Raw genomic sequence first — 26,226 nt, 5'->3', positions numbered from 1 at the left:
ATGGTTGGCTGGTTCAAAATGGCCCGCAGCGGGTGGGCTATTTCTGGAGCTCCTGGCGGCGGCTGCTCTTGGGGGCGTGACAGCTGTTATTCGTACTGTACTGCATGGGGTATATATGTAACTTGGTGTGTTGGTGGCATAGGTAAGTAGTAGGTACGGATGAATGTAATGGCAATCTGACAGGAATCTACATGTCGATTCAGCCGTGGGGGTAAATCAGATCTACGGGATTCCTGCTGAGTCGTGTTGTGGATAATTGGCAGCCCATGCCGCTCGACAAGGAGGGATTCATGAAGGTTATGGCTTGGTCTGCTGAAAGTTGTTATGGCAAACCCACAATGACTCTCAGCCAAAGAGGCCGTCACCCAAGGGCTGTTAGCCGTCCAAAAGTTGGAGCGTGCAGCTAGCTGGAATAAATAAGGCAAGACATGCACAACAGCACATGGATGGAGACGAGGACGCCAAGGGAATACGTGGAGCGGCGCAACCAGCGTTCTGGACCATGAAACTGGCCATTCTGAGACACAATGCTGTGAATGGTGTTTAATCCAATCCAATGTCGGTATGCAGTTCATGTATTCCTGCAGGCAATCACCATTTGTTTATTACCAGTCAAGGCTGTGTCAATGATTCGCATGTGTTACGTTAGTTGTTAAGGTAGCCCGGCCTAGGTTAATTACTTGGTACTGTAGGTCTGTCTACCTTCGAACTCTCCCCCAATCGACCCCGCCGAACAAGCTCGCCAGTGCTTGGGGTCAGGATCAGGCTGGGCTGGCTGGCTGCTGTCAGACCCCTGCCGTTTCTGTGATGCTGCCCCCATTGCCATCGAATCAGGTTTCGTGACGTTGCTCATCAAAGTACGTGCAGCCGCCGAGCTTGAACGAAAAAGGGTGCATTTGCGTCTGCGCCTGCGTTCAGATGCACTGGTGCCCACCACTCTTGCCTACCTTGTATTATTAGCACTGTGACCTTTAGGGAGGTTGCCCGTGGGTTTCTGAACTAATTCACTGACTAACTACTGGTAACTTACTATGGTTTGATCCTTCTGAGCCGTTACCATTTTTCGCCGACTAGAGCCAAAAAATACAGAAAAGAACGACCGACCAAGACACAAAAGCTGCGACGGCATCTGCGTTGACATCATCCCCCCGACCACGGGAGATCGACGACTGGTTCTCATCTTGTCCATCCAAGATCTGGATCAAGCAGCACAACGCTTCCCTGCCGAACCTAAATAGCGGTCGGGCCCGGGTTGGGCTCCCATGGTTCCACCTAACACTATAACGGTCCTGCCTTGCTGTGGGTGAACGCTAGAGATACGGGTGAGGCGAGAGAGACAAAGGAAAGAGAGCAACTAGTTTACCAATCCCCAGCCATGGGCCCATCGAGCAAAGACAGGGCGTCCGAGGTGTCGGCAAGCGTCCTTACCGCCAGCGATGAGCGACCCCGGCGGAGCAAGAGCGAGCGCGAGCGGGTCAAGAGCCGCGAGCGGTCGAGGGAGAGAGATGGTAGAGATAGGGACGGGGACCGCGACCGCGACCGTGACAGAGAACATCGCCACCGCAGCACTCACAAGTCCACCAAGTCGCGCAGCTCCAAGATGGCCGCCGACGGAGAATCCCAGACCTCGACCACCACATACCGCCGACCTCGCACCGAGGAGGAGAAGCTGCAGAGACACCGCGAGAGGAAAGAGGAGAAAGAGCGAGAGCGTGAGGAGAGGAAGAGGAAGACGGGCTCAATGAGCGACCTGGTCCCCGAGATGAGCAGGAGTTCGCTGCAGGGCAGCAGGGTCAGCTTGCCCTACCCAACTTTCAACAAGGCCCATAGCAAGGAGTTCGTCGGCGCCAGCAGGGAGGATCTCTCCGTGCCGCCAATGCCCGACCGCGAACCACCCACCCCCGACCAGACAGACCTGGGTTCCAAGGTCAGCAAGAGGTCCAAGTCACTCAGTCGCTCCGGAAGTAGTGCCAGCGGCAGCAAGAAGACGGCCAAGAAGAAGGATGACCGACCGCCGAGCCCGCCCGACACCGAAATGTCGGGCGAGAAGCGACGAACCCATACTTCGACGTCGCATCTTAGAGAAAGTGACGACAGACCGAGCTCGAGGACCAGCGGCGTTTCGAGGTCGAGTTCGAGGCGCGACGACAAATCAAAACTGTCTACCAAGTCCAAGACATCCAGTCAGGCTACCTATGTCAAGTCGAAGGCGACTCCCAATATCCATCTTGTTGATGATGATGACGACGACGATTCTTCTATTGTCAGTGACGACAAGACGGCCGGCGCCCGCTCTGCTGCTACCTCTGTTCTCCCAAAGCGGATGAACTCGAGGCAATCGAGGCGGTCTGACCGCACTGACGACGATTCTCCAGAATCGGTCCAGGACTCTTCACCGAAGACCCCAACCGCAACACCACAGTTCCCGCCCCCGCAAATATTTCCCAATGAGAGACAACAGCCTCCCGTGGCTTTCGACGAGAAGGATCGTCCCACGCCTGCCGCAACACCGATGACCGACTTTGGTACTCCACCTCCACCACCTCCCCCGCCGCCGCCTCTCAACATCCAGGATGTACCAAGAATCGACTATCTCATGCAGAATGGTGGTCTGATGCACCCTATACCCAAGCACTTCCTTTCCGTCATACCAAAGCAGAACGGCTCACGTCCTTCAAATCCGCCCCTGGTCGGTACTGAAGTCATGTTTGCGCCCTTCTTCAATCTTCTGGATAAATATCAGGACGTTATCCACAAGCAAGGCTCGGTGGCAGTGGCAACTGGCCACAAGACCGTAGCGAGGCGGTTGCTGGACAGACTGGAGGATGTGTTCTCGCGAGACCTACCTGCCGAAGGCTGCTCGTGTGTCATGTGTGCCAAGACGCCTGAGGAACACCGCGGACTTGGCTGGGGAGAGGTTCTTGAGAGAGTTGGAGGCAGGGTCGAGCTGCCCCAATGGCCACCCTTTGACCTCGCGACCTTGAGCGCAGCAGCGACGGAGAAGCTCACCAACTTACCGCCCAGGCCATCTTCGCCCGTACAACTGGATCCCGATATCGCCGAGGAATTCAGGGATCACTATCTCCGACAATCCAAGAAGGTCAGGTCCGCTGTGGACAAGTGGTTGAACGTGTGTTCTGAGGCGCCTGCACCGCCACCGACAGATGTTGACGATGAGACACTCACCTTCGCCATCTTGACCAGTCTTGAAACCGAAGAACGTCCATACTTCAACGCCCTTCTAGCTGGGTCACACGAGTTGAAGCCCGATGTCAGAGCCCCTACGCCGAACGTGCGTAAGCCTCGTTCAGACTTTATCGTCAAGTTAGGGCTGTCACTACAGCGTCTATACAAGTTGTCTCAGACTCCTCGTGATGCCGAGGTCGCCATGTATCTCGTCAAGAACCCGTTCCACCACGACTTGCTTGTCACCATCCACGATATTAGCCCACAGGAATGGGAGATATTGACTTCCGGTCGCTTTGATGGGTTTTTGTGGTCCGGAGCAGACGGCGATGACGGCACCACGCCGACAGCAGAATACCCCAACTCTCGCGGTGGAACTCCCGCATCCGGTTTCTTCTCGCCTCCAACTTCGCGACCAGGCACAGGCATGTCACGTCAAGCGCCTGGGCTTGGCGCCTCGAGAAACACGACGCCTTTCTCAGGCATGTACAGCCGCGGCGCGACGCCTGCGTCATTCGTCTCGCTGTCCTCCTCGGCAACACAAGGACACAACCGACAGGCCGTATCGCACGACGAGGAGCTTGAGATCGCCGTCCTCGCCGAAGTCGAACGCGAGATCTACCAAGGCATGGAAGCTCTCGAGGACGCATTCGAGAAACTCCACCATCGTGCGGAAATGGTCCGGATAGCCCTGCGGCAGCGCAACACCGGTCTTATGATGAGTATGCAGCAGCGAAGAGCAGGCCCCTCGGTCCTGCCGCAGAGTGGCGGCAGTGTTAACGGCTTCGACCGCCCTTACTGGGCCACGGGCGAGGATGAGAGTGAGAGTGATTGGGGCGGTGATGATATGGAGAGTCTGGCGCCTGATGATTCGGCAAGCAATATCAGTAGTAGCAGACACCGTAGGCCGAAGCGCAGGACTGAGCGCAGGACACCGGCGCCCATCGAGGAAGATGACGAAGAGAACTAGGTTGATGGGGAATCGGAGGTTGGGTTAAAGTGGTGTCGTGGAAGTTTCACAAACAGTACAACACCGATATGGAGCAGGTGTTGGCCACCAAAGTGGATTCATGAGATATATTCATTGCATCATGGCATGGAAGATGGTCTTGCGTCTCATCTCACTGCTGCATCTTTGCATGGGACCGGAGTTTTTATTTGGCTTTTTGAATCCTTTTATTTCATTTTCTACGCCCTTTTCCTCTTGACTACTTCACTACGGCGAGGGATCGCGAGATGACGTTCCGTATGCAAGCGAGTTTTTGGGATGATCTGTTATATAAATCGACACGAACGAAGATACCGATTTGCTTGTTGCTACTGAAGACCTATCGCGTCTCTTTCTCTTGTTCGTCCGCCGGATGCCGGTGGTTATCAGCGTCGCCTACGAAAATACAACCATTGAGGTTCAGGAAGAAGCAAGCATTATGCAATGATTCCGGTGCAGGGACGCGATAATAATCAGTCGTGTAACCATGACGCGGGATCATGAAACAGAACACCGAGGTGAGGTGAATGGAATACGGGTCAGCAGCTGCTATGATTATGTGACGTTATGAATCTGCCAAGCACCTGCTAGCTAGCTTGGTTCGTGCATGTCTCGGCATAAATCAGAACAAAGGCGAAAGCTGCGTTCAGAATCCCACATCCCTTTTCGGTGCTCAGTGCGTTCCCGCTGGAATGCTAAATGATTTTGTAAATATTACCATAACTTGGCGACAAAGGTCTTGAGGACAAAGGAAACGGCAAGGAAACTCACCACTAGCACTCGTTGCGTTGAATTGGTTTCGTACTGTGACACGACTGATAGTTTCATTGTGATTTCGAGGTATAGAACAAGAAACCTGGGGATGATAAGAGCTGCTGGCAGATGAAAATAGCCTGCGTGTGTAGGTATGACCTGTGGGTTTCGTGTTTGTAATCATAGCAGAGAGGCAAAAGATAAATCAAGGAGGTATAATATGTACCGGGTGTTGTTTGTGTTCGATGCTCTAGATATGCCGAGCTATCGTCTGGGGTAGTCTTTGGGGGTGTTTGGACAAGATAACCTCAATGATGTCGTGAGCAGAGGTATCGAGTTGGCGGGTCTCAGAGGGTATGTTGGGTTCTTGTCACAGCATTCCTTGAGCATGCTCGGCGGGGCTACTACACCACATCGTTTCCGAAGATATAATTATTTGTCGAAACGAAAAGAAGGTCAAGACGCCTGTAAGAACCTGTTATGCTGGCGCAATGTTGTTGTCCATAGTAAGCTTCAGATGATCGTGATTACTACGAGGAGAAATATTATGGTTAGTAAATGTATTCACATGACGTCTGCTTGAAAGGAGCCTGTACTGTTCAGATAACCATCAGTCTTACTCCTCGTCTTCCCCAAAGGCCGCAGCCTGGTTAGAGTAGATATTCGACGTGAGAAATCAAAGTCATCATCGTAGAAAGTAAGGTGTTATATGTTTTACTGACTCTTAGTAATCATATATTGCTTTGTTACGTCCAGTAATGATGCAAATCCCTTTGTTGTCTTATAGTACATTGCCTTATAGCTTATAATTCTTTATCAAGAACGCCCCCATATATAAATGGCGAATCACTAACTTCTCTCGCATATATAGTGGTCTTGTGCTCAATAATCTAGGTTCTGCATGCGATATGGTAGATGTGGCAGCAATAAAGACGGCACCGAGTATACGAGAAATAAGATGCATGCAGAAAGCATATCATGTAGTATCTAAACAGTGCATCCGAAATTCCAAGTTTGACTCTGATAACGCTCAACTCACACAAAAATGGACTGCATCACTCCTGGATTACATGACCCTGATGATCTCGTACGTTTGGCACTAATATCTGTTCCCCAAGGTACTAACTTGTACGGCTTTCGGGCAGAACTCAGGGATGATTTCGCCAGAATTTATGAGGCGTGTCACAGAAAAGCTATTGATGAACTTATGAAAGGGGCGTTCACCATATTGGACTGGTATTTCTTTCAGCGTAAACTGTTCAAGCACGGGGTAAGGCTGTCTGTAGGCCATCACGAACCCACCAGCCGGCTGTCTGGACGCAACGTATTAGGCCTATACAAACATGATTCTGGGCGCATAACGGTATTTCGGTACTGCTCGGATGGAACAACCACTTGCGACCGCAAGAATATGCTTGCTGTACTTGTCCATGAGATGGTACATGCTTACCTGTACATTTTTAGTGAACCACGACATCTTGCTGCCAAGGTCGATCCCCACAAGGGCCACGGCCTCTCCTGGAATGTGCTATATCACTCACTGGTCAACACAATCTGCCAAATGTCTCCCATCATCGGTGTCTTTGGTGTTCTCACTGACGAATATGGTTACGGCACTCATATACACGATCAGGAGAGACTCGAGTATCTGCTGGATGAAGATCCAGTGTCAGAGGACGAAGGGGAACAAGAAAGACCGCAAGCCTTCCACTACGTTCCGGCGGTGTGCACGCAAACATATTCCACGATCATATCTCAGGATTCGGAGTCTAGACGATACGACGGGTGGAGTATTTGGGATTGGATGTATGTTAGGTTTTACTCACGTTCAAGATAATTGTGGAGTACCAGCGAGTGAAGTATTATCTTGGGTGATGATGTTGCTTCTGTTCTAACCTAGGTGGTCATATGAATGCAGATACCGAGAGAATTTGACTTTGAACAAGGACCTAGATGACATGCATTGAGAAACATAACACGCGACTCCTAATTACGGTTTTGTGATTGTGAGCAACTATAGTCGCGAGCGGAGCACCGAGAGACCGCTAATAATCCCTTAAGTATACATTCACCGAAATTAGTGTCATAATCCCCGCTACGGTATCAGTCTTGGCGCTCTTGTCCTCGGCCGCGTTTCCGGTTGATCATGCGTTGTCGAGGTTGAAGTCAGCGCTCGAAAACGTCCTGTCGAGCGTTATTTGAGCAGCCAGAATTGTTGGCGAGGACAAGCTAGCTGATCTCTTCGTATTCCCTCAGGCTTTACAGACATGTCGTTTCGAACTTTGGCCCGCTGTTTGGCTACATGATGGACTTTGTTGGGCTCAGTAAGGTTTCGGGAGTGGCATATCGTAACACAGTAGGTGCCTTACCTTATCCGTCTGCAATGTGTCGGCGTGCATGGATTGCGTTGAGGGGCTGCATGCCTCACTGGGCACAACTCGATGCTGCATGGCATGATCCGAAGTCTCCGGAGGAGTCAATCACTACATATCGTTCGTCAGGTTGGACATCTTGTTCACCGGACACAGTAGCATATGCGTGAACGTAATCGGAGATGCAATTGGGACCTATGGACCATTGAGTCGGTCAAGTAGGAGCTTCTCAGCAAGTGAGCACAGGTCCGCAATCACTTGCAATTGCGTTTCTAGTGTTTGGGCAAAACTGTACTCACTCCCCCCAGGCAATTACTCGCACATGTGATAAGAAACCTTGTGGCGTACCACATTGTATTTGTTGTTGTCGGGCTCACTGCTGAGCCGGGGTGGTTCGCAGGGGTCAGAGAGCTCGACATCCGCGACAAGATAATAACATGCAGATTGCGATAAAGTCACTCCCTTCTATTCACACCATTTCGCTCCTCTTCCTTGGACGTCACCATGTTGGCACGAACCAAGAACCTTTGATCTAATAAGCAGGAGTGAACGTTTAATTCTGGCAGCCATTTGGCAACAGCAGCAGCACCTTCTACGAGAGTTCGGACTTGCTCTGACTTCCCCGCCATAACCATAAGCGCCAGCGCCTGCGTAGCTGAGACAGCCAACCACACCGATAATACATTCCAGGCCATTGGCTCGTCCGCACATACGGTCCGATTTATACTTTTCGCCCGTTCCTTCGAATTATTCGTCGGAGAGATAAACACTGAAATACCAAATCGCGACTCTAGACAGCCATTGAAGCTCGAATACCGGTCCCGTCGCCGACGTTCCTTGCCTCTCGAACGATATTGGCAGCGACCATCTGGTTGACAACGGGCACTAAACTGGCACGTCGCTAGGATGTTTCCACCGGTGGGAAGCAGCCTACACTGAACTGCAATACCGCCTATACTCCGAGCGAAAACGATACTACAACCACCCAGCTCCCCCGAGTACTCGAACGACTGAGCATCGTGTTCATCCCGTGACGATGTCGCTGACCCGCCGGTCAAAGCGATCGGCACTCTGGGCCGCCAGTTGCCTTATCACAGCAGCAAGCGCCCGGGCGACTACATATATAAGTGGCACTTCTCTTGACGGCGTGACAAACAACCATTTGGCTGCGGACCGAACGCCAGCGTTGTATACAGGGGATTTTGGGGATTGCTTAGGCGGACAAAGTCTGCTTAATGTCACAAAGTTTGATGCCGCCTTCTACTATGACAACTCAACTATACTCTTCCACCTCGATGGTACCACGAATCTGAAGAGCGAGTCATTGATGTGTAAGTGCGGATGTAGTATACATGAACTGTTCTTCCGAGCTAAGAGTCCACAGTGTATATATCGGTTGGTGCCTACGGCACTACCAGATTCACAATGGCATTCGACCCTTGCTACGTCAACATCTATAGCCTATGTCCCATGAACGCCAGTGTTCCCATTACCGCCTTTGCCCTGTTCCCGGTAGGACAGATGCAGATGTCAGGGATCCCTCAAATCGCCTATGAGATACCCGATTTTGAAGGTTACGCCCGCATTCAATTGTTTTCAAACTCCAGCCAGACCGAGATTGGTTGTTTCCAAGCTGTAATGAGAAACGGCGCCACCTTCTCCCAGCCGAAGGCTATGGGCTCTGTTTTAGGAGTTTTCACTGCTGTTGCTGTTGTGGCATCGTTCGCAACGGCGGCTTATGGTGTCAGCATACCTCATATGAGGATGCACTACGCTCATTCGTTTTCCGTACTTATAATCTTTGAGACATTCCAGTCTATATTCTTCTCAGGTTCTCTTTCTTTGAACTGGCCGAGTGTTCTCTCTGCCTGGTGGTCAAACTTTGCTTGGACAGCGGGCTTTATACCTATCAAGGGTATGATACAGTCGATAGACGGATTTGCTGGCGTAAGTGGAAACGCAAGTCAAGTCGGGGGTGCAGGTTCGACAATCATTAACAATAATGGCGGTGGTCTCGCTCAACAAATTTACGGCCGCTCTTTAGCAAGTGAGCTGGTGGGTGTTTTTGAGAGAAGAGCGCCGAAAGCTATTGACTATGGCACCACGATTATGGGACGACAAGCCCATAACGATAGCGACCCGTACGATTATGACTGGAATGGGAACCCAGTTACTCCTGGGATGCCAATTCCAGCAGATTGGAGTGGCTTCGCGGGCACACTTTCCGAGCTCGGCATACCTGCTTCCGATGCGTTCATGATCAGCTTTATCTGGCTATTGGTCATACTTGCATGCGTAACGCTTCTTCTAGTGGTCTTTAAACTTGCATTGGAAGGTCTGGCCCGCCTCAAATGGATCAAACAAGATCGTCTCGACTATTTTCGAAGCCACTGGAGAGGCTACATCAGCGTAAGCCTCCTCCGGGTACTGTTCATCGCTTTCTCTGCCATGTGCATTATGACGATGTTCCAGTTTTCACATGCTGGAAAGACAGGACCACTGGTTATTGCTGCCATCGTTTTCGCTGTCTTCACACTTGGACTTGGCGGTCTTGCTGCGTATGCACTTCGATCTCGTCTTCGACTCGGGAAATTTGCCGTGGAGCCAGACCGCATTCTCTTGCATCGGGGTGTCATTATGGGTTGCATTCCGTTCCTTGTTCCTATCCGCCTTAGTCAGTTAGGGGAACAAGAGTTCGCGCGGCGACCTGCAGCTTCGGTGCCATTCATTCGTTGCCACTTTGTGGACGATCAACCTGACCGACCCAAAGTCCACAACGATGTGGACTACATCAAGCGATTTGGTTGGCTCTACGCTCGCTATCGTCTATCGCGATGGTGGTATTTCATCTTCTGGTTGGCCTATCAATTCGTGCGTGCTTGTTTCATTGGCGGGGCAACGACAAACCCTTTGGCACAGATATTTGGCCTCTTCATCGTCGATATACTGTCCCTTGTGGCCATTGCAGCTATCAACCCTTACGAGGGCCAGCGAAATACTGCAACCGCTGTTTGGCTTCTTGGCATCAGCAAGCTCGTCACGACGGGACTGTCCGTAGCTTTCCTGCCCGACTTCAATCTCGACCGTATTGTTACAACAGTTATTGGCGTTGTGATTATTGTCGTTCAAGCCTTGATCACTATTGCAATTCTGATTTTAATCGTTCTGGGGGGTATTTCCTCATGGATGTCGCTCACCAGGAATCGCGAAGACTTTTCGTCCCAGCGACTTGAAGGCGTCAGGATTAAATACTTCGAGCACATCGCAATCAAAGCGCTGGACAAAAGGGCGCCACCGGCTGAGAGGCGCAGGTCAATGATCAGTGCATCTGACCCAGACGAGAAGGCGGTACCAGCGCGGCCCAAAGAGCCGCGATTTGCTGTCACGAGTGTCCGCCGTATATCCAAGATTGAAGACGAGGACGATGACTATTTGGAAGAAATTGAACCACCTCTGCACCATGCGAATCCGTCAGCACCCACAGCTCATCCTGCGACTCGAATGCGCCGCACGAATAGTGTCAGCTCGCGGCACTCGGTGAGTAGCTTGCCACGAGCTGCACGTCCTCATCGCGCCTCTTGGAGTTCGAGGGATTTCTCTTCGTGGCAAGCACAGACAGAGAGAGCAAACACAGCGCTGGTAAGAAGGCTGAGCACTGGTCAAACACGGGACCAGCCTAGGACTAGTATTTCTGGTGCTCCACGTAGTAAGGCTTCTATCACTAGTCTCAGGGGACCTACGAGCCGACGCATGACCCCAGCGCAAGAGGTGGCTGAAGAGGCAGATGCACCCGGTGAGAAGCTCAAGGAGGAGAATGCGCTCGACAATCACACCTTTTCTGGCGAAAGAGCTGATCAAAAGCAAGTATATGGACACTCTGTGGCAAACACATCGAGCAGCTCCGAATACACTACCGTCTAGTATACGGACCTAGAGGATAGCCAAATCGCCCTTATCCTGAAATAACGATGCTACGAAGAAGAAAAAAAACCTAACATATACAATAATGTTCCACATCACAAGCCTGGCTCTATGTGTCGGGACGATATACCGTGGACAAGGACGGAAACCAACAATCATCTTAATGCACATATTTATCGGGTTCGGCGTTGCAATAATCATATTATTCATAGTAATGTGCTCAATCAGATGCACCCGCAGATGACGAACCACTTCATGGGCGGTTCTTTTAAGATTATTAGCTAATAAAAGATATTGGACAAACACCTAAAACACTTAGTTGGAACTCTGCATGTGGTCCATTTAACTAGGTAGGGAGTTGGTGAGACGTCGTGTTGCATAATTAATCATAACTTCCGGAACCTTCGTTTAGAAAAAGAAAGAGAGATTAAGTAGCCTATCCTGGAAGTTTCTTTCTCTGTGAGTTAACAAATGTGCTCAAAGCAATTACGACGTTTTCCTTGTTCTGGGGTGCAACTTCTGTAAGTACAATTCAAGAACCGCCCCAACTTTAGCCAGCCTTTATTTTTTTTGGTAACCAAACACTGATACGTGATCTAATAGACATTCCTTTAAGTAAAATTCTTCGATACAACTTTTTTGGGTGGATACGGTTGTTTCTCAGTGGACGAATATGGATCAATTGTTTCAAGATGACCGGCAGCCAATACCGACTTGCGAGTTACACGGGCGAAGAACATGTTTCGTATGTCTGCATAGCTACAACTGCGACATAGACGGCGGTCACGACATCTCCTTGTACTACTCATCGAATAAGGAGAGAAGGGCAGCGCCGTGTAGAGGTCAGGATGCGCTGTTTATCCCGCAGCTTGATGCGCACTTGGGACTGACGGCCGGGCTCGACGGCGACAGCGAGCTCCCAGATGGCCTCAAGGTGGAACAAGAATTTGATCTGAGAAGTATAGACATTACCCGGCCACCGGAAATCGCGCCCAGAGATGAGTGGTTCCACCACTGCAAGGAGTGCGATCTGGTTTGGCTTTCGGGTGCTGAGGGAGACAAAGCGGCGGCAACACATCCTTCTCACGTCGCCATGCGTGATAAGCGCACGCTGGTGTGTTGGGTTAAAGACGGAGGCTACCAGTTCGCTCCCAACTCTAAATATAATGGCGGTGTTGAACATTTGCAGCCTCGCGAGGCTTTCATTGGGGCGACGGTCAAGATGCTCCGGACGGCTCGTCAAGAAGTATTGTCTGACAGGGTTTCGACGATCACGGCTTCGGTCCGGACAAACAGTCATACATTTATAGGCAGAGCAAGCATTTTTCGTATAGTGGTATTGCTGTCGAATTTAGACCTCGTTCAGTTTGTCACAGCACTAGGCGGTTGCATCTGGTGGAAGGAATGGTCAGAGACCTACAGGACACTAGACGGCGGGATGTATCACCCGGCATATCGACTGGGCTCATATAAGCTGCTGCACGAACTGGAAGTTGAGGTTGAGCTTTTGGCACGACACGGTATCACGGTAAGTTGTGGTTCTAGAATTTTGACATCATCCGTCAAGAAGTGTATGGCTGTGAGCACGTGCTCAGAATTGCAGCGGTTAAAGGAATTCTTGTAATATCGATGCTGACTCAAGCCTCAGGTAAAATGGTATCTTATTGATCCACTCGTCATCGACACCCTCAGCAGCCCATCTGTGGCCACACCCGCTCGTTCGCCAGAGTCACCGATGCTACCTAGCATCAACAGAAACAACTCGCCCGACCTTTCTACGGCTCAGGAGTGCCCTAATTCCTCCACGTCAGATCTTTCAGGCTCTTCCAGGCTTCCTGCTTCCTCGATATCGGATATTCCAACTTCTCCTACACAGCCGCCTCCCGAAAAGGTCGGCACTGATGTGATGCAGGTGGACGCAACAGAAGGTCAGAGAGTGACAGAAGCTGAGAAAGTATAGGTGCTGCTAGACTTCAACTTTGTCCTACCTAATCTATGATAGAACTACGTAGCAATTGAAAACGCTTCGCGAGACTTTGACTTTGCAACATGGCAATCGAGTTTGATTTTAAGCAACTTCAGACTACCCCAATGCTAATAGAGCATCAAAAGCGCTAGGAGACTTCGCAATCATATAAACCTCAACCTCAACCCCAACCACTGGAATGTTTTGAGGGAATCTACAGTCTTGCCAACATGGTATAGGCTGCTTCAGACTTCCATGATATACGTTGAATAAACCCGAGGACTGACTATCCAATGAGACTAAGCAAGGCATCAACCGGTTTCTTGATTTCAATCCTACAAAAGAGTCTTAATGAACGTAACCGCAGGGTTGACGCTGGAAGTGTAGTCGCCGTGAGCGCTGGTGATGATGAGGGTACCCTGGCACACCAGGTCGCCCGAGTTGCAGTAGATCTTCGTCTTGGCAACAGCAATGTTGGGGATCTTGCCACCATCCTGCTGTTTCTGCGTGTCGCCGAACGTTACGGCGGCGGCAATCTTGGCCACGGTGGCAGCGGAGAGCTGCTCGATGGAACGGTGGACCATCGCCGCACCTTGGCTGTATCCGGCCACCACGAGCTTGGCGCTCGGGCACTTGGTCGCCGCCTGGGTGATGAGCACAGCCATGTCCTCGGCCTCGTCCGCGGGGCACCCGCCGGATGCCAGGTTTCCGACAAGGCTGGCCGAATAGCTGATGCCCTGAGCCGCGAAGTCTGTGCCAATAGCGTTGCTGAGGGCGGTCGCAAATTGCTGCCCTGGCATGTCACCCTGTGACGATAATCTTAGTCTATTTATCTCTAGTAGGAGGATGCTCTAGCTTACGAGGTTGCCGGCTTGGGTGGTTCCACGGGCGAAGAACAAGATGACACTCTTACAAGTACCCTGTGTGTACTCGTTGGCCGTGGTTCCGTATGTCTTGCGCTCCAAGATCTCGACGGGGGCCGAGGCGACAAGGGCCACCAAGAAGGCTTGAGCGATAGACAGAGAGAACTTCATGGTGGAGGAAGGCGGCACGAGATCTCTGGAGACTTGAGGATGTTGTCGGTGACTTGGCTGATCCCTACCGTTCGCAGAAAGTTCCTAAAGCTCGCAGCAGCAGATGCTGCTGATATACCTTTGCGATTCTCCGTCATCTATTCCACGTGAGTGACCGACGGCCAAACTCTCTCCCATACCCCCGATCATGATACTGGTAAGCGGCCATGTGATTCGTGTTTGCGACCACAATCCCCTTACCATGCTGCGCCAAGTTGTCCAGAACAGCAGGTCGAAATCTGGCCAAGCTGCTATAGTCCTTGAGACCAATTGGAAGGGACTGCTATGCGTCTTCCACTGCGTTCAAGGATGCCAGGTTGCCAGCATTGCCTCTCTTCTGGTTTCGACCAGCATCGCATTAGTCGGCCTTGGTGTCTCGGCATTCGTCGAGACATGGGAACCCACCGAGTTCTACGCGAACACTCATGCAGTTATCCCGGAAGGCGGTATATAGTCAATCTGCAGGGGCCGGGAAACCGGCTTGCGATTGCCTTGTCGCCTGCCAGATACGGCCCATGGCCGACTAATTCGGTGCCTTGAGTTGACAGCAGCGGGAAACTGCGAGGAAAGGGGCAGCTCCAATCCCTGGTGGCTCTGCGGGGTGCATAGGCAGATAAGCTTATTATATCTGCCGGTCGTGCCCACTTTGGGGCATTTCCCCGGGTTTAATCGTTGACACATTGTTGGCGCCCACGGGTAGACCAATCGATGCGTTGCACTGTCCACGAGGACAATAATTAGACCAAAATTTTCGAGCTATGAATAACTCTATTTTACCCGAGGGTGCATGGGGCTATCAGATGACACGGATGTTGGGGAGTCGAGAGGTTTCGGCTCCTATAGCCGATGCGCTCCATCGTGAGAATCTACCAATGAGCACAGAAAATACCGTGGTGTAGCCAATGGCTACGAGTTGTGCGGCACTAATGCCTCAAACTAGAGCTCAATTTCTTTTGGGTAGACTATGCTGCAGGTTCAACTCTTGGTATCGAATGCTCCACAATGTTGCAAGCTGTTGTTTATATGCCGAGGTTTAACAACTGATTCTCGACAAGAACACCCCGACATTTGTCTTTGAGTTTTTCTCAAACGATTGGCCAAAGTCTTCCACCCTTTTGATTTCTCGTGCTCTAAAACGTGCTTAGACATTGAGTGAGGTCTCTCATGACTGCAAAGTGGCATACATTGTTGGCTGGGCCGTTTGCATGACAATCTTGGTATGGTCAGGTAAGGACAATAATAGAATACCAGATCTCGTAGCTGCGGAACATTACAGGAGAACATGGTTCATAGACTTGGGAAGAGTTAGAAAATGATCAATATGGGTCTCAAGACGAGAGCTGAGATCATTGCCATATTGTCTGTACTGAACTTGAACTATACCGGGCTGCTCATATTGTCAACGTAGGATAATGTACGTATGGGGCTCCTGAGGTAATTAAGTAGTACTAGACTAAATGCGACTTATAAGAAACTCAACCTGGCTTCTCAGCATATTTTGAACGATGTGTTTGAGCGTTCTCTTGTTTGACAGCAGCTGTACTGGGACTCACAGCATGGCTCACTGTATCTGAGATCTGGTCCGCGGGCTTCAGTGTGCACTGGAGTTTTGGTCCGCTCTTGGCAATCACGTTTCAAGTTGGGTTATCCAAGTACGGCGAATAGGATGCTTTCAACGGCAAATCACATACCTGGCTTGGTATAACTCGAACCTTCTTTGTGATTTCACACAACTGCCGTTACAGTTGCGATGAAGCGGCGCGTAACCTTTTTTCAGATGGTTTCGACATAGTCTACCGATTCCATGTTCTGCGACCACGGAATAACCTCAATGTTCATAGTAGACTAGTGGCGCGTCTATCGACTCTGGCCTAAGGTCGCACAAGCTTAGGTTCAACCACTCAATCAGATCTTAGCAGACGCAGCATTTGCCATCCGAGAGTAAGAACGTCAAAACATCGCTAGATTGATAATAATTGATTTATCATAGAGAATGAGGCATGCAAAATGTTGCTAAGGCACTGAGAAGCTATTAGTTATGTAAGGTTAGTTATGTGGCATGAGTTGATAGCGCCTCTTCGACTTTCTAGCGTGCATCTTCCGACTGCTGGATTGAGTACAGTAGCCAAGTATGCTGGGGAGAAGTATGCTGCTCAAGGAAGTCCAGATTGGGATGTATTATATCTGACAAACGGTTTGCATTCTCATCGATTAAAGACTACAAACAGCAGGGCCAATTTCCCGTGGTTTATGTTGCCGCCTCGTCCTTTAATCATCCAAGTAAGTGCGTGCCTCAGCCGTCCGCCACTGACTACATTGAAAAACAAGAATGTGGGGTACACGGGGCACATGTAGCGACACTATGACGACATAATGTTGCCAGCTCTCATTGTTGATTCACAGCGTCACTGAGAGCTGGCATATGACGACCATTTGTTTTCTTTCCACAAATTTGCGATATTCTGCAAACTCAAGAAGACAAAAACTCATCCAACTCCACATAATAACAATCTTTGGTTCAAAAAAAAAAAAAAGAACCCATACCGTTCATCGACGTCTGCTGTCCCGCCACGATGTCTGAATCCAAGTCTTCTGGATTCGCAGGCCACGTCCAGGCCAAGGCCCAAGAGGTCGCGTAAGTAGCCGTTTCCTAGGAGAACTAAAGCGCCTTGCTAACGGCCAGAAGCAAAGAGGATTATGAAAAGGCAAGAGCACTTGCTGTCGATGCAGCTCGAAGCGGCTCTTTCCTGTACCCGTTCAGAGGAATTGTCTACTTCTTGACCCATCGCTCCCTCTGGAAACCATTCGCGTCACGAATCATCCCCACTCTCAGCTTATCAGTTGCTGTCATCAGTGGCATGTTCTTTTTCACGTATCTTCCTCAGCTGGCTATCCTGGTTTTTGTCAACGGGCCGTTGGCTGTCTTCACCACAGTTCTACTCATTCTCAACGAGAGCTCGACCATTGTGTCACTCGTCTCCCGCAACTTCTTCCTTCAGGATGCGCTACTCGACACATTCGATGGAACATTGGTTTCCCGAAACGCTGCTGGTATCGTGAGCGAGGGTCGAGAGTTGAAGTCTGGTAGTGATCCTATGCAGCGACTGGGCAAGATTTTGAAGAGCCCCTTCGAGAAGTACAGTCCCAAGGCTCTAATCCGCTACGTCATGTACTTGCCTCTCAACTTCATTCCTATCGTCGGAACCATCATCTTCATCGGAATTCAAGGTCGAACTCGTGGTCGGGGTGTTCATGATCGCTACTTCCAACTGAAAAGGTGGTCCCCATCTCGACGAGCTCAATGGTTGGAGCAGCACACCGGAGCTTACTCTTCTTTTGGAATCGCCGCCACGGTTCTTGAGCTGATTCCGTTCGCGTCCATGCTATTCGCTTTCACAAACACTGGTAAGTGCAAGTTCGATAAACGATGAATTCACCAATCTGACAACGTATATAGTGGGCGCTGCATTGTGGGCTGCTGACATCGAGGCAAAGGAGTCCAAGATGGAAGAGAGCACTGCCCCTGAGCTGCGCGAAGCAGCAAAGAAAGCCGAATAGATTACACAACCTGCAGCCGGCCGATGTATCCGAGATTAATTGATTGACGTTTTGCAGAAATCAGTCGGGCCGCAATCCCATCAAGTCTGGTTGATTGCGTGCGACATGGTCGGAGTGTGCGCTGCCTTGAACTGACAAGTACGGGCAGCAAAACGAAGAGCGGGAAAGAATGCATCCTGTTTATTGTACCCACCAGTCTCGAGGACTGCATGCAAGATTCTCGGCTCGGCTTTCTAGTAACATTGACAATGAAAAGAGAAACACGATGTCACCATGTACTCCGAGTCTCCAAGTTCCCATCATAATTAATTGTGTTACTGTTCGTTTCGAAGTGCCACCCGGGGAATGATGTGGCTCGACCGTTCAATGTCAAGCCCTGGCAATACATTATTGTACACATGCGGAACCAGACGACGTCCTTTTTACCCATCACAACTTGGTCCTTCCTTGGAACCGCTGGTGACCTGTTAATAATAGTTTCGGTAACTGAAGCGAAAGTACGAATCACAAGCAGTAATCAGCCACCTCAATGATCTTGCTCCTGACAAGTGCCCTCACTTTTTACAAAGTCGAGTGAATTTCCTGTGCCGTCTTTGCTTAACTACTATAAAACGTTTGCAGTACTCTGCGTTTTGGTCTGACATTGTCTGTAGTGTAAACACCTTGTGGTAAAACTAACACATTCAGCATTGAATATCTCCTATATAGTTATCATACTTGGATTAGGGCTGCAAAGACGTGACACTGAGATGGGCAATCTGGGGAGTACGTTCTCACACGTACGATAGAGATTATGCTCAATCATTGCTCGTCCAGAAGAAACCAGTCATTGGAGGTCTCAGATACTTTGCAGGTGTATCTGAAGTAGTTGCAGGCCATCGCATCTGTGCAGGAGAAACTGTGATAACTTGAAAAATCTCCATGGTTGCAGCAACCTGGTGAGACGACTCAGAATGTATAAGACATCAAGTCTTTCTTTCAATGAACAATTTAGCTGAGTCAAAATCATGCGATCTCTTGTAAAGTTACGATCGAATAGGAAACCCTATTATGAATATTCAGCAGAAGACTTTCTCACTCAACATTGTTTCTAAAATACGAATGACTTGCCTGCAAGGATCTCTCACGGACGTGGCACGTGTTGTAAACGAACGTGTTATCAACACTGTTTTCTTGGCAACGGTAAGTAGCAGCCGCGGACGCAGCGTCTGCAAGATCTTCCCGATGTTCAACGGCCTTGCATATGTCAAATGCGGGTCAAGCCAGGACTGTCCATGTTCAAGTAGTACCACCCAGAGAACCTATACACTAGCACTTGCTCCCCAAGACTCGCCGATAGGGAACGATGGAACAACAAAGCACTTGAGCAACGGCACTCGGTAGTCAGAATGCGGAAATGTCACCATTGTCGCCTAGGTCGAGTATGTCTGGAAGTAATTTGGCGAAGGAGATTGACCTTTGTGCTTGTCACTTCAGACTGGGATACGACTAACACCAAGAACTCACCACTTTAAGACCTTGACGCGTAAAAGGCTCACGCTTCTAGACGCGCCACTTATCACTTCAGCAGTCTCTGTTTATGAATGAAGCTTCGTCCCAATTTACGGGCATCGAATAACGTCTAACTCGTTCCTTTTATTCCATTTGACATCCTTCACCCCGCTTTTGAACTGGATTTTGTTTGATCACATCACAATAGTTCATCAATCTCCAAATCCATCAATCTCATCGAATTCGGCAACTCTAACGAAGCACCAAATCATCACCGTCATCATCATCGTTCGGTTTCGGCAGTCGTTTCCATCATCCTCTTCTCGGACATTTCTCTTTTCCACCCAGTGAATAAGCCTTATCCCAACCAGAATGAGAGCTTCGACTCTCGCTGTCGACCTCGTGTCGGTAGCTTTACTCACCTGTTTCATCTCGACAATTGTTGCTCTTCCTGACTGGGAAAGTCTCATGTTCCGCCGCGGCGTTGAAGATGGAGCTGTCGATGTCGCGCCTCGATATGACGTGTATGGTGGCCCAATGCCTGCTAATGGAGGCTATGAGTTCGCCAACGTCAATTATCCTCCGCCTTATGGACATCCATCGCCACCACCCACACTGGCTACTTCGTTGTCGCTGTCATTGAATCCTACTCAGACCTTGGTTTCATCGAGCTCAACTACAAGCGGCTCGAACATTTCCACTTCACCCGTTTCCACCGGTTTATCTGCAGCTTCAACCTACTCCAACCTCCGATCGACGTCTACTTCTGTAAGCTCCCTCTCGTCACCAGTTCCAATTGCCACATTTATTAGCTGGCTGATTCTTCATTTTCATCCACATCTTTTCCCGTGGACCGTTAAACTGTCCTTGTAAATAGGCTGACTTTTTCTTTAGACATTTACCTCTTCGTTGTCTAGTACGTCTACCAGCACAGTAACATCCAGCTCACCTGGCGGGGCTGGTGTTACAGGTGGTGGACCCGTTGCTCAGACTATCCCGCCGGAGACACTCACAATGTTGACTGTCTCTTCTGGTTTCACCATCACCGTCACCAGTACTCGCCCTGGAACTACATTGTATATCTCTAGTGTTGGTGCTGCCACAGCAAGTGTCCCGGGAATTCTCACTTCATCAACCTCGGCCCCTGCTACTGAGTCAAGCGGAAGTTCGAGCATTACTTTATTACCTGCTACCTCACCTAGCACCTCTCCAAGTTCTCCTTCCACTTCCTCATCAATTGCCACAACCGGATATGGATATAGTAGTAGTAGCACGACCAAATCAGTTTCCACGACTGTGACGCAGGCATCTTCAACTAGTAGCTTGACCAGTTCTTCTATTTTAGGAGAGGTCTCAGTTTCTTCGGCTCCGTTTCCAGCTGGCAATACTACCACAAATCTGGGATCTAGTGGTACTGCTCCTGGCAGCCATAGTTTCACTTCTTCCGGAAGTTCAACTAGTACATTATCAACAGCTACAGGTAATGGTCCAGTTTCTTCGCCAACGGGAACGGGGCCCATATCCGAGTCCGCATCCTACTCGACTTCCTCCAGCAACGCTCCATTTTCTGCAATTAATACAACAGCTGTTACTGGTACAACAGGGCCGTCTTCTAGCCTCTCAGGTTTGACAGTAACACCATTTGTGCCCAGTTCTACACGCAGTCATAGCTCATTCTCTTCGTCCGCGACTACTGGCAATGCGACCATACTCACAAGCATTCCAGCAACGGGCAGTCTGACGTCAACTACCACCGCCAGGCAGACTTCTAGCTTGAACAGCACGGTTGTACCTTTCGCTAACACGACATTGACACTGCAGGTCCCCGGTATAACCACAATTCCTGTGACCGCCAGTGGAGGAACACTGACACTTACCCTCCCCACTGCCACTAGCAATGGAACAAGCGGTAGTAGCAGCGCATCGATAACGGTCCCATTTTCCGTTTCCAACGGCACCACTCTCTCTGGATCTGTGACTAGCACTGGACTGAGCGGTTCTTTAATTAGTCCAGCGTCTGTCTCCCTCACATCAGCCACAGAGATTACCTCGTTGTTATCTTCGCCCCCATATCCTGCGTTCAACTCCACGACGGCTGCTTCGCCGACGGCATCAGCTCCTCTTGGCACTGGTCAGAGCACGGAATCAATTGCCAGTTCTGCCGACAGTGGCACAATTCCTACGCCAACTCCTTTGACAAATGGCACCGGATCTACTGTTCCTACAAGCACCACTGGCGCCTCGTTAAGCATAATAGCAAGCTCAGCCTCTTTCAAGACTTCAAATGCATTAACGGCTCCTCTCCCTCTGAGTACAGCATCAATTGGGTCAACTCTGCCGGGATCAAACGGCCAATCAGTACCTTTTCCTGCAACAAATGGCACGCTAGGACCATCACTCGGAACTTCTGCGCCGGCTTCAGGAACCATTAGGCCCGGAACGGCACCGCTCACAACACCAGTACCAGTCACCTCTCCAGCGATCTCAATCTCGTCCCTGATAAGTACAGGCTTGGTCGGCACATCAAGCGCAGCTGCAACAACGTCTTTGCCACCATTCCCGGTATCTAACGGCACGCTTGTGTCCATTAGTCCCACAGGGGTTACGATCGTGCAAACAACCAGTGGCACTGGAAATGGTCACAGTGCATCAAAGAGCGTCCCCACAGGGCCTGGTCCAGTCAGTTTGACTTTCTCCAAGCAACCATCTGTTGCGAGTATAACTTCAAGTGTACTGCTCTCCAGCGGCTCTCTTTCGTTTCCAAATTCGACTGCTATTGCAAGTATTCCATCGGGAATTCCGGGCACTATCAGTTTATCTTCATTAGCATCAACTACTCCATCTATTAGCACAGGAGGTCAGACCGCAGGGACCCCTTTCCCAACAACGAACAGTACAATCACAACCTTGAGGACGACTTTGTTTTCAGGCACCGCTGCGACGTTTATTTCGAACTCACTTCCGACCATAGGCTCAACAGTTCCAGTCACAACTTTTAATACAACAGCAGTCATGACCACATCAAGCACAACTTCTACTTACGAAGAAAGTACAAGTTTCAGTGTCTCACAGGAGCAAACTACCGGCGGTATTACCGGATCGCAAGCACCCACTACTGGAGTAACCACAGGATCGCAGATGTCTACCAGTGAAATAATCACTAGAATAAGTTCGACCGCAGGTTCGTCGATCTTTGTCTCATCGGTCCTTCAAAGTTCCCTGCCGTCCCCAAGTATGAATTCAACCGCTTCAAACGAACCAAGTGGCCTGCCTAGTACAGCCCCTATCTCAGGAACAGTCGGCGAGACTATTGGGCCCGTTAGTCCCAGTGCCATCACGCCAACGTCTCCACCATTCCCAGCTTCCAACTTTTCTTCTTTTTCCGGCTCAAGTGGAGCCTCCACGGGTTCCTTGATACCTTCTGTGGGGACAGGGACGCTTAGTTCAACCACCACACTGACGACTCCCGAATCCGGCTCGAGCAGTGTATCTTTTGTACCTCGTTCTTCATCAGTTGGCATAATTACGCCGTCAGCAACTGGAACTGGGCCACCCATGTCAGCTAGCACCGTAGCCACTGGTGCATCTCTTGTTCCACCGTTTCCGGCGTCAAATACAACGTCAGTTGCAGTAAGCCCAGGAGGTTCTGCCGCACCGACGACATCTCAAGGAATCCAAGCTCCATCATCCGATACTATAATTGCAGTCTCATCTGGCATATCTTCAATTTCTGCATCAAATCCTGCAAGCGGAGCTGGTACGGGCCCCACGGGTCCTGGTATTACTCCCACTCCAACGGCGTCACCGACGGTCTCTGGAATCATACCTGTATCCTCATTATCAGCCTTAAATACCACACGCAGTAATGAGTCAACAGGAAGTGGAGGCGAACAGGCCACCTCAGCTAGTAGCAGTATCCTCCCTGCAGGGTCACCTAGTGGCCAAACTATACCATCCATTTCTGGAACATATACTGCTCCTGCGACTTCTCTGCCACCCTTTCCAGCATCTAATACTACATCTATTTCTAAAACAACTGGTCAAGCAGCCGGAACCAGCGGCCCTGGGTCGAGTGTTTCAGCAGCACTTGGCCCAACAAGCAGCTATACTGTAACACCCACTAACAGCAGCAAATCGAGTGTGCAGTCAACAATAGCTACTGGCGGACAGAGCGACTCCTCTTCAGTCACTGGACTTAGCAGCTTGACTGTAGCCACAACCGTGTCAGCGCCTTTGTCTGGCCCGACTTCCTTAGGGGTATCAAGCAGCAGCGGCGCTACATCTGTTCCCGCTACTTTTGTTAGCCCGTCAGGAGCAACTTCTGGTTCAGTAGCAACTTCGGTTCCTTTCTCCTTGTCAAATAGCACTACTCCTGCCGGCCCAAGCGGGTTAACAACCAGACCAGTTGCCACGATCTCCAGCAGTGGCAACCCAATCGTAGAACCGACAACTGCTTCTAGCGGACAGACAATTTCACTGATCTCTGCCTCCAGTATTTTGACTCTATCCACAAGCACATCAACAAGTCTGGACACCACGCAGTCGGGCTTATTGAGCGCCAACGGTACTGCAACATCTACAACCCTGGCCCCCAGCGGTTCAACAGAGTCCGGCTCAACACTGGCGTCGATTCCATTTCCCATCTCGAACAGTACAACTCTGACCAGTGCAAGCAGTTCATTACCATCTTCTAGTGCTAGTCTAACGGAAAGCTCAAGCTTAGCGGTTTCCCCGGTTTCTCTCCCTTCACATGTTTCAAATTCAACGATTTCTGCAGGCCCGACTGCATCGTTGAGTGCCACAAGCTCCATCATCAGCCCCGCTGGGGAGTCTACTACAGGTGAGCCCAGCCAAACCTCCAGCCAGGCTTATTCTGAACCCTCGAATTGTACTGAAGATTCAACTTCGACAACAGAGACATCTACCTGCACTGAGAGTGAATACTCTTACACCACGTTCTCTCCGACGACTGCAGAAGCAGAGACCACCACGACAGCTTCAACATCAGCCACGATATCGTCAATTGATACGACATGCACGGAAACAAGCACCAACCTGGCCAGTTCCACTACCAGCGAGTCTTTGGCTAGTTCATCTTCCTCTTCTGTTCTCAATTCGGGTATGTTACTTGTATTTAACAATTCTCGCACTTGACATGACTTACCACTGCATGCCACCATTCGCTAACTTTCGCCTTTTTCAGTCAGCATAGCAGTCACCACCAATCTGACAACCTTCTTGACTTCTATCACATCAGCCGATAGCAGCACCAGCAGCCAATATGGCGAGACATTAGACATGTCGATCTTGGCCACAACGGCAACGGCTCTGCCGCCTCCCATGGCCAATGCCGATCACCACCATCCAGCTCCTCCCGCTGGGCACTAATTCAACCTTTTTGACGAAAAATCCGAAGAATATGTTATGGATATGTTCTGTTGAAGAAAACGGCGAAACTGTTGGACTGTCAACTTTCTCTTACTGGACTGATGGAACACATAAGACGAAGAACTTTTGGGTTGAAGAAGAAGTCGCGCGTTTTCGTCAATCGAGAAATGACGTATGTATAGGCTTGCTCAGAGCTATTGCGCATAACTAGCACAGAAATGGTTTCTTGTTCTTTACTTTTTGAAGACTTTCCCGTGAACGGTTTTCAGTTTATGTTGACGCGGTCGGATGCATCCCCCTTAAAAATGTCTCTATGCATACCTGAACTAGTGACTAGCCAACTGCCTCGTAATTAGGAGTGTCCTTGACTTATCACATCCACATTGTCGATGGATGAAGCCCTTCCAGTAGACGTTAAGAGAGGCACAGCAGGTGGATGCCTCTGAGATTCTGGAAATAGAAACCGCTGGACAGCGGTGACACTTAATGTCTCACCACACAAACGACTTTACATGATATCGATGCCCCAAATACTGCCCATTTTGTTAAGCACTCTTTAGGTACACTCGTGATTGGACCAAATAGATATCATACAGCCCCTAAAGGTCATATACAGCGCTGAAATTAAAGTATATTAATATTTCTAATCTAAGTGTCGACCTGAAGTTTTTATCCAGAAGCTTGGCAGAATATGGATAGAGTACGTTAACGCATTATCAAACCCCATGCTCCAATGTGGAATCGCTATGCTTCACAACTTGCTAATCTTCTTGGCTAACTGTTCAAGGTTTGATGCATTCAAAAACAAACCGTGACGGCCCACACTAGCACCTCTCTTCGCCAAGAATTCGACCAAGTTCAGATTGCTTTTCTTGAACGCCCACCAGATCGGCGAGTGCCCATCAATGTCATCATCCAAGTTTTGGCCGAACATCTTCTCTGCCACATATGCCCACTCGGCGAAATCGTGGGTGCGCCTCTGGGGTTTGAGAAATGTCCGTATCGGACAGAAATGTTTTAGTTCTGGATAATGAAATAAGAGGCGTGTGTGAGCACCTGCATCGATGAGCATGCCTGCGGCTTTGTAATGGCCATAGTCAATCGCTTCGACCAAGAACGGGATCGGTATTCCGGTGTTCATATTCGTCGTATTCGGATTTGCACCGTTGTCGAGGAGCAATTTGAGAAGATGGTGGCCGGACTGTCTCGTCGCTGTGAGAAAAAGAGGGTGCGCATCAGCCAATCTGGTCTGGGCAGGGAACCGACAGCCTAGGCTCAGGAGATGCTCTACCACTGCTACCAATTTGGCGTGATGAACGTACAATTTGCGTTCAGCGGTATAAATGCATCGAGCAATGGCCTTGTATAGTGGTGATCGGTATTCAGAGACCGTCAACCTTGCACCGCGGCTGATGAGGAACTTTGCCTGTAAACACGTTAATGTTGTTCAAGAGAAAGTCTTATTACGCATAATGGTAGGACAAGTAGATCATGGGGGCACATAAATAGACACTTGACAACCATGCAACC

The 26,226-nt window shown here is 49.9% G+C and overlaps 7 protein-coding genes across 7 annotated transcripts; 5 read left to right on the top strand and 2 right to left on the bottom strand.

Annotated features, from left to right (window-relative positions):
* Positions 1-1,375: 1,375 nt before the first annotated feature.
* BKA67DRAFT_525996 (uncharacterized protein) lies at positions 1,376-4,156 on the top strand (the record flags this gene model as incomplete). The annotated part of the gene is made up of 2 exons (XM_046098715.1): positions 1,376-2,230; positions 2,279-4,156. The coding sequence occupies 2 exons, from the start codon at positions 1,376-1,378 to the stop codon at positions 4,154-4,156; spliced, it is 2,733 nt and encodes a 910-aa protein (XP_045952576.1).
* Positions 4,157-5,846: 1,690 nt separating this feature from the next.
* On the top strand, positions 5,847-6,997 carry BKA67DRAFT_92390 (uncharacterized protein). Its single transcript, XM_046109547.1, has one exon. The coding sequence runs from the start codon at positions 5,973-5,975 to the stop codon at positions 6,762-6,764; it is 792 nt and encodes a 263-aa protein (XP_045952575.1). The 5' UTR covers positions 5,847-5,972; the 3' UTR covers positions 6,765-6,997.
* A 1,338-nt stretch (positions 6,998-8,335) lies between these two features.
* On the top strand, positions 8,336-11,220 carry BKA67DRAFT_525735 (uncharacterized protein; the record flags this gene model as incomplete). The annotated part of the gene is made up of 2 exons (XM_046098687.1): positions 8,336-8,630; positions 8,684-11,220. The coding sequence occupies 2 exons, from the start codon at positions 8,336-8,338 to the stop codon at positions 11,218-11,220; spliced, it is 2,832 nt and encodes a 943-aa protein (XP_045952574.1).
* A 296-nt stretch (positions 11,221-11,516) lies between these two features.
* Positions 11,517-13,330, top strand: BKA67DRAFT_92394 (uncharacterized protein). The gene is made up of 3 exons (XM_046109548.1): positions 11,517-11,741; positions 11,824-12,748; positions 12,869-13,330. The coding sequence occupies exons 2-3, from the start codon at positions 11,894-11,896 to the stop codon at positions 13,178-13,180; spliced, it is 1,167 nt and encodes a 388-aa protein (XP_045952573.1). The 5' UTR covers positions 11,517-11,741; positions 11,824-11,893; the 3' UTR covers positions 13,181-13,330.
* Positions 13,162-14,457, bottom strand: BKA67DRAFT_92382 (cutinase). The gene is made up of 2 exons (XM_046109546.1): positions 14,047-14,457; positions 13,162-13,992 (listed from the first exon to the last, which is right to left on the bottom strand). Exons 1-2 carry the CDS (start codon positions 14,218-14,220, stop codon positions 13,522-13,524), a joined length of 645 nt encoding a protein of 214 aa, XP_045952572.1. The 5' UTR covers positions 14,221-14,457; the 3' UTR covers positions 13,162-13,521.
* A 2,375-nt stretch (positions 14,458-16,832) lies between these two features.
* On the top strand, positions 16,833-17,817 carry BKA67DRAFT_541049 (uncharacterized protein; the record flags this gene model as incomplete). Its single annotated transcript, XM_046100867.1, has 3 exons — positions 16,833-16,894; positions 16,946-17,664; positions 17,717-17,817. 3 exons carry the CDS (start codon positions 16,833-16,835, stop codon positions 17,815-17,817), a joined length of 882 nt encoding a protein of 293 aa, XP_045952571.1.
* Positions 17,818-25,313: 7,496 nt separating this feature from the next.
* BKA67DRAFT_583065 (uncharacterized protein) lies at positions 25,314-25,997 on the bottom strand. Its single transcript, XM_046104048.1, has one exon. The coding sequence runs from the start codon at positions 25,835-25,837 to the stop codon at positions 25,448-25,450; it is 390 nt and encodes a 129-aa protein (XP_045952570.1). The 5' UTR covers positions 25,838-25,997; the 3' UTR covers positions 25,314-25,447.
* Between the last annotated feature and the right edge of the window lie 229 nt (positions 25,998-26,226).

The sequence above is a fragment of the Truncatella angustata genome, assembly GCF_020726525.1.
Source record: "Truncatella angustata strain MPI-SDFR-AT-0073 chromosome Unknown BKA67scaffold_10, whole genome shotgun sequence".
Lineage (NCBI taxonomy): Eukaryota > Fungi > Ascomycota > Sordariomycetes > Amphisphaeriales > Sporocadaceae > Truncatella > Truncatella angustata.
This window is presented reverse-complemented; position numbering and strand designations above follow the sequence as displayed.

What these genes read in the sequence shown, in the direction of transcription:
- BKA67DRAFT_92390 (XM_046109547.1), top strand. Translation starts at nt 5,973, where the DNA reads ATGGACTGCATCACTCCTGGATTACATGACCCTGATGATCTCGTACGT.
- BKA67DRAFT_92394 (XM_046109548.1), top strand. Translation starts at nt 11,894, where the DNA reads ATGGATCAATTGTTTCAAGATGACCGGCAGCCAATACCGACTTGCGAG. An exon ending in TGGCACGACACGGTATCACG is followed by an intron (nt 12,749 to 12,868) that starts GTAAGTTGTGGT and finishes CTCAAGCCTCAG; the next exon opens with GTAAAATGGTATCTTATTGA.
- BKA67DRAFT_92382 (XM_046109546.1), bottom strand. Translation starts at nt 14,220, where the DNA reads ATGAAGTTCTCTCTGTCTATCGCTCAAGCCTTCTTGGTGGCCCTTGTC. An exon ending in CCACCCAAGCCGGCAACCTC is followed by an intron (nt 13,993 to 14,046) that starts GTAAGCTAGAGC and finishes TTATCGTCACAG; the next exon opens with GGTGACATGCCAGGGCAGCA.
- BKA67DRAFT_583065 (XM_046104048.1), bottom strand. Translation starts at nt 25,837, where the DNA reads ATGAACACCGGAATACCGATCCCGTTCTTGGTCGAAGCGATTGACTAT.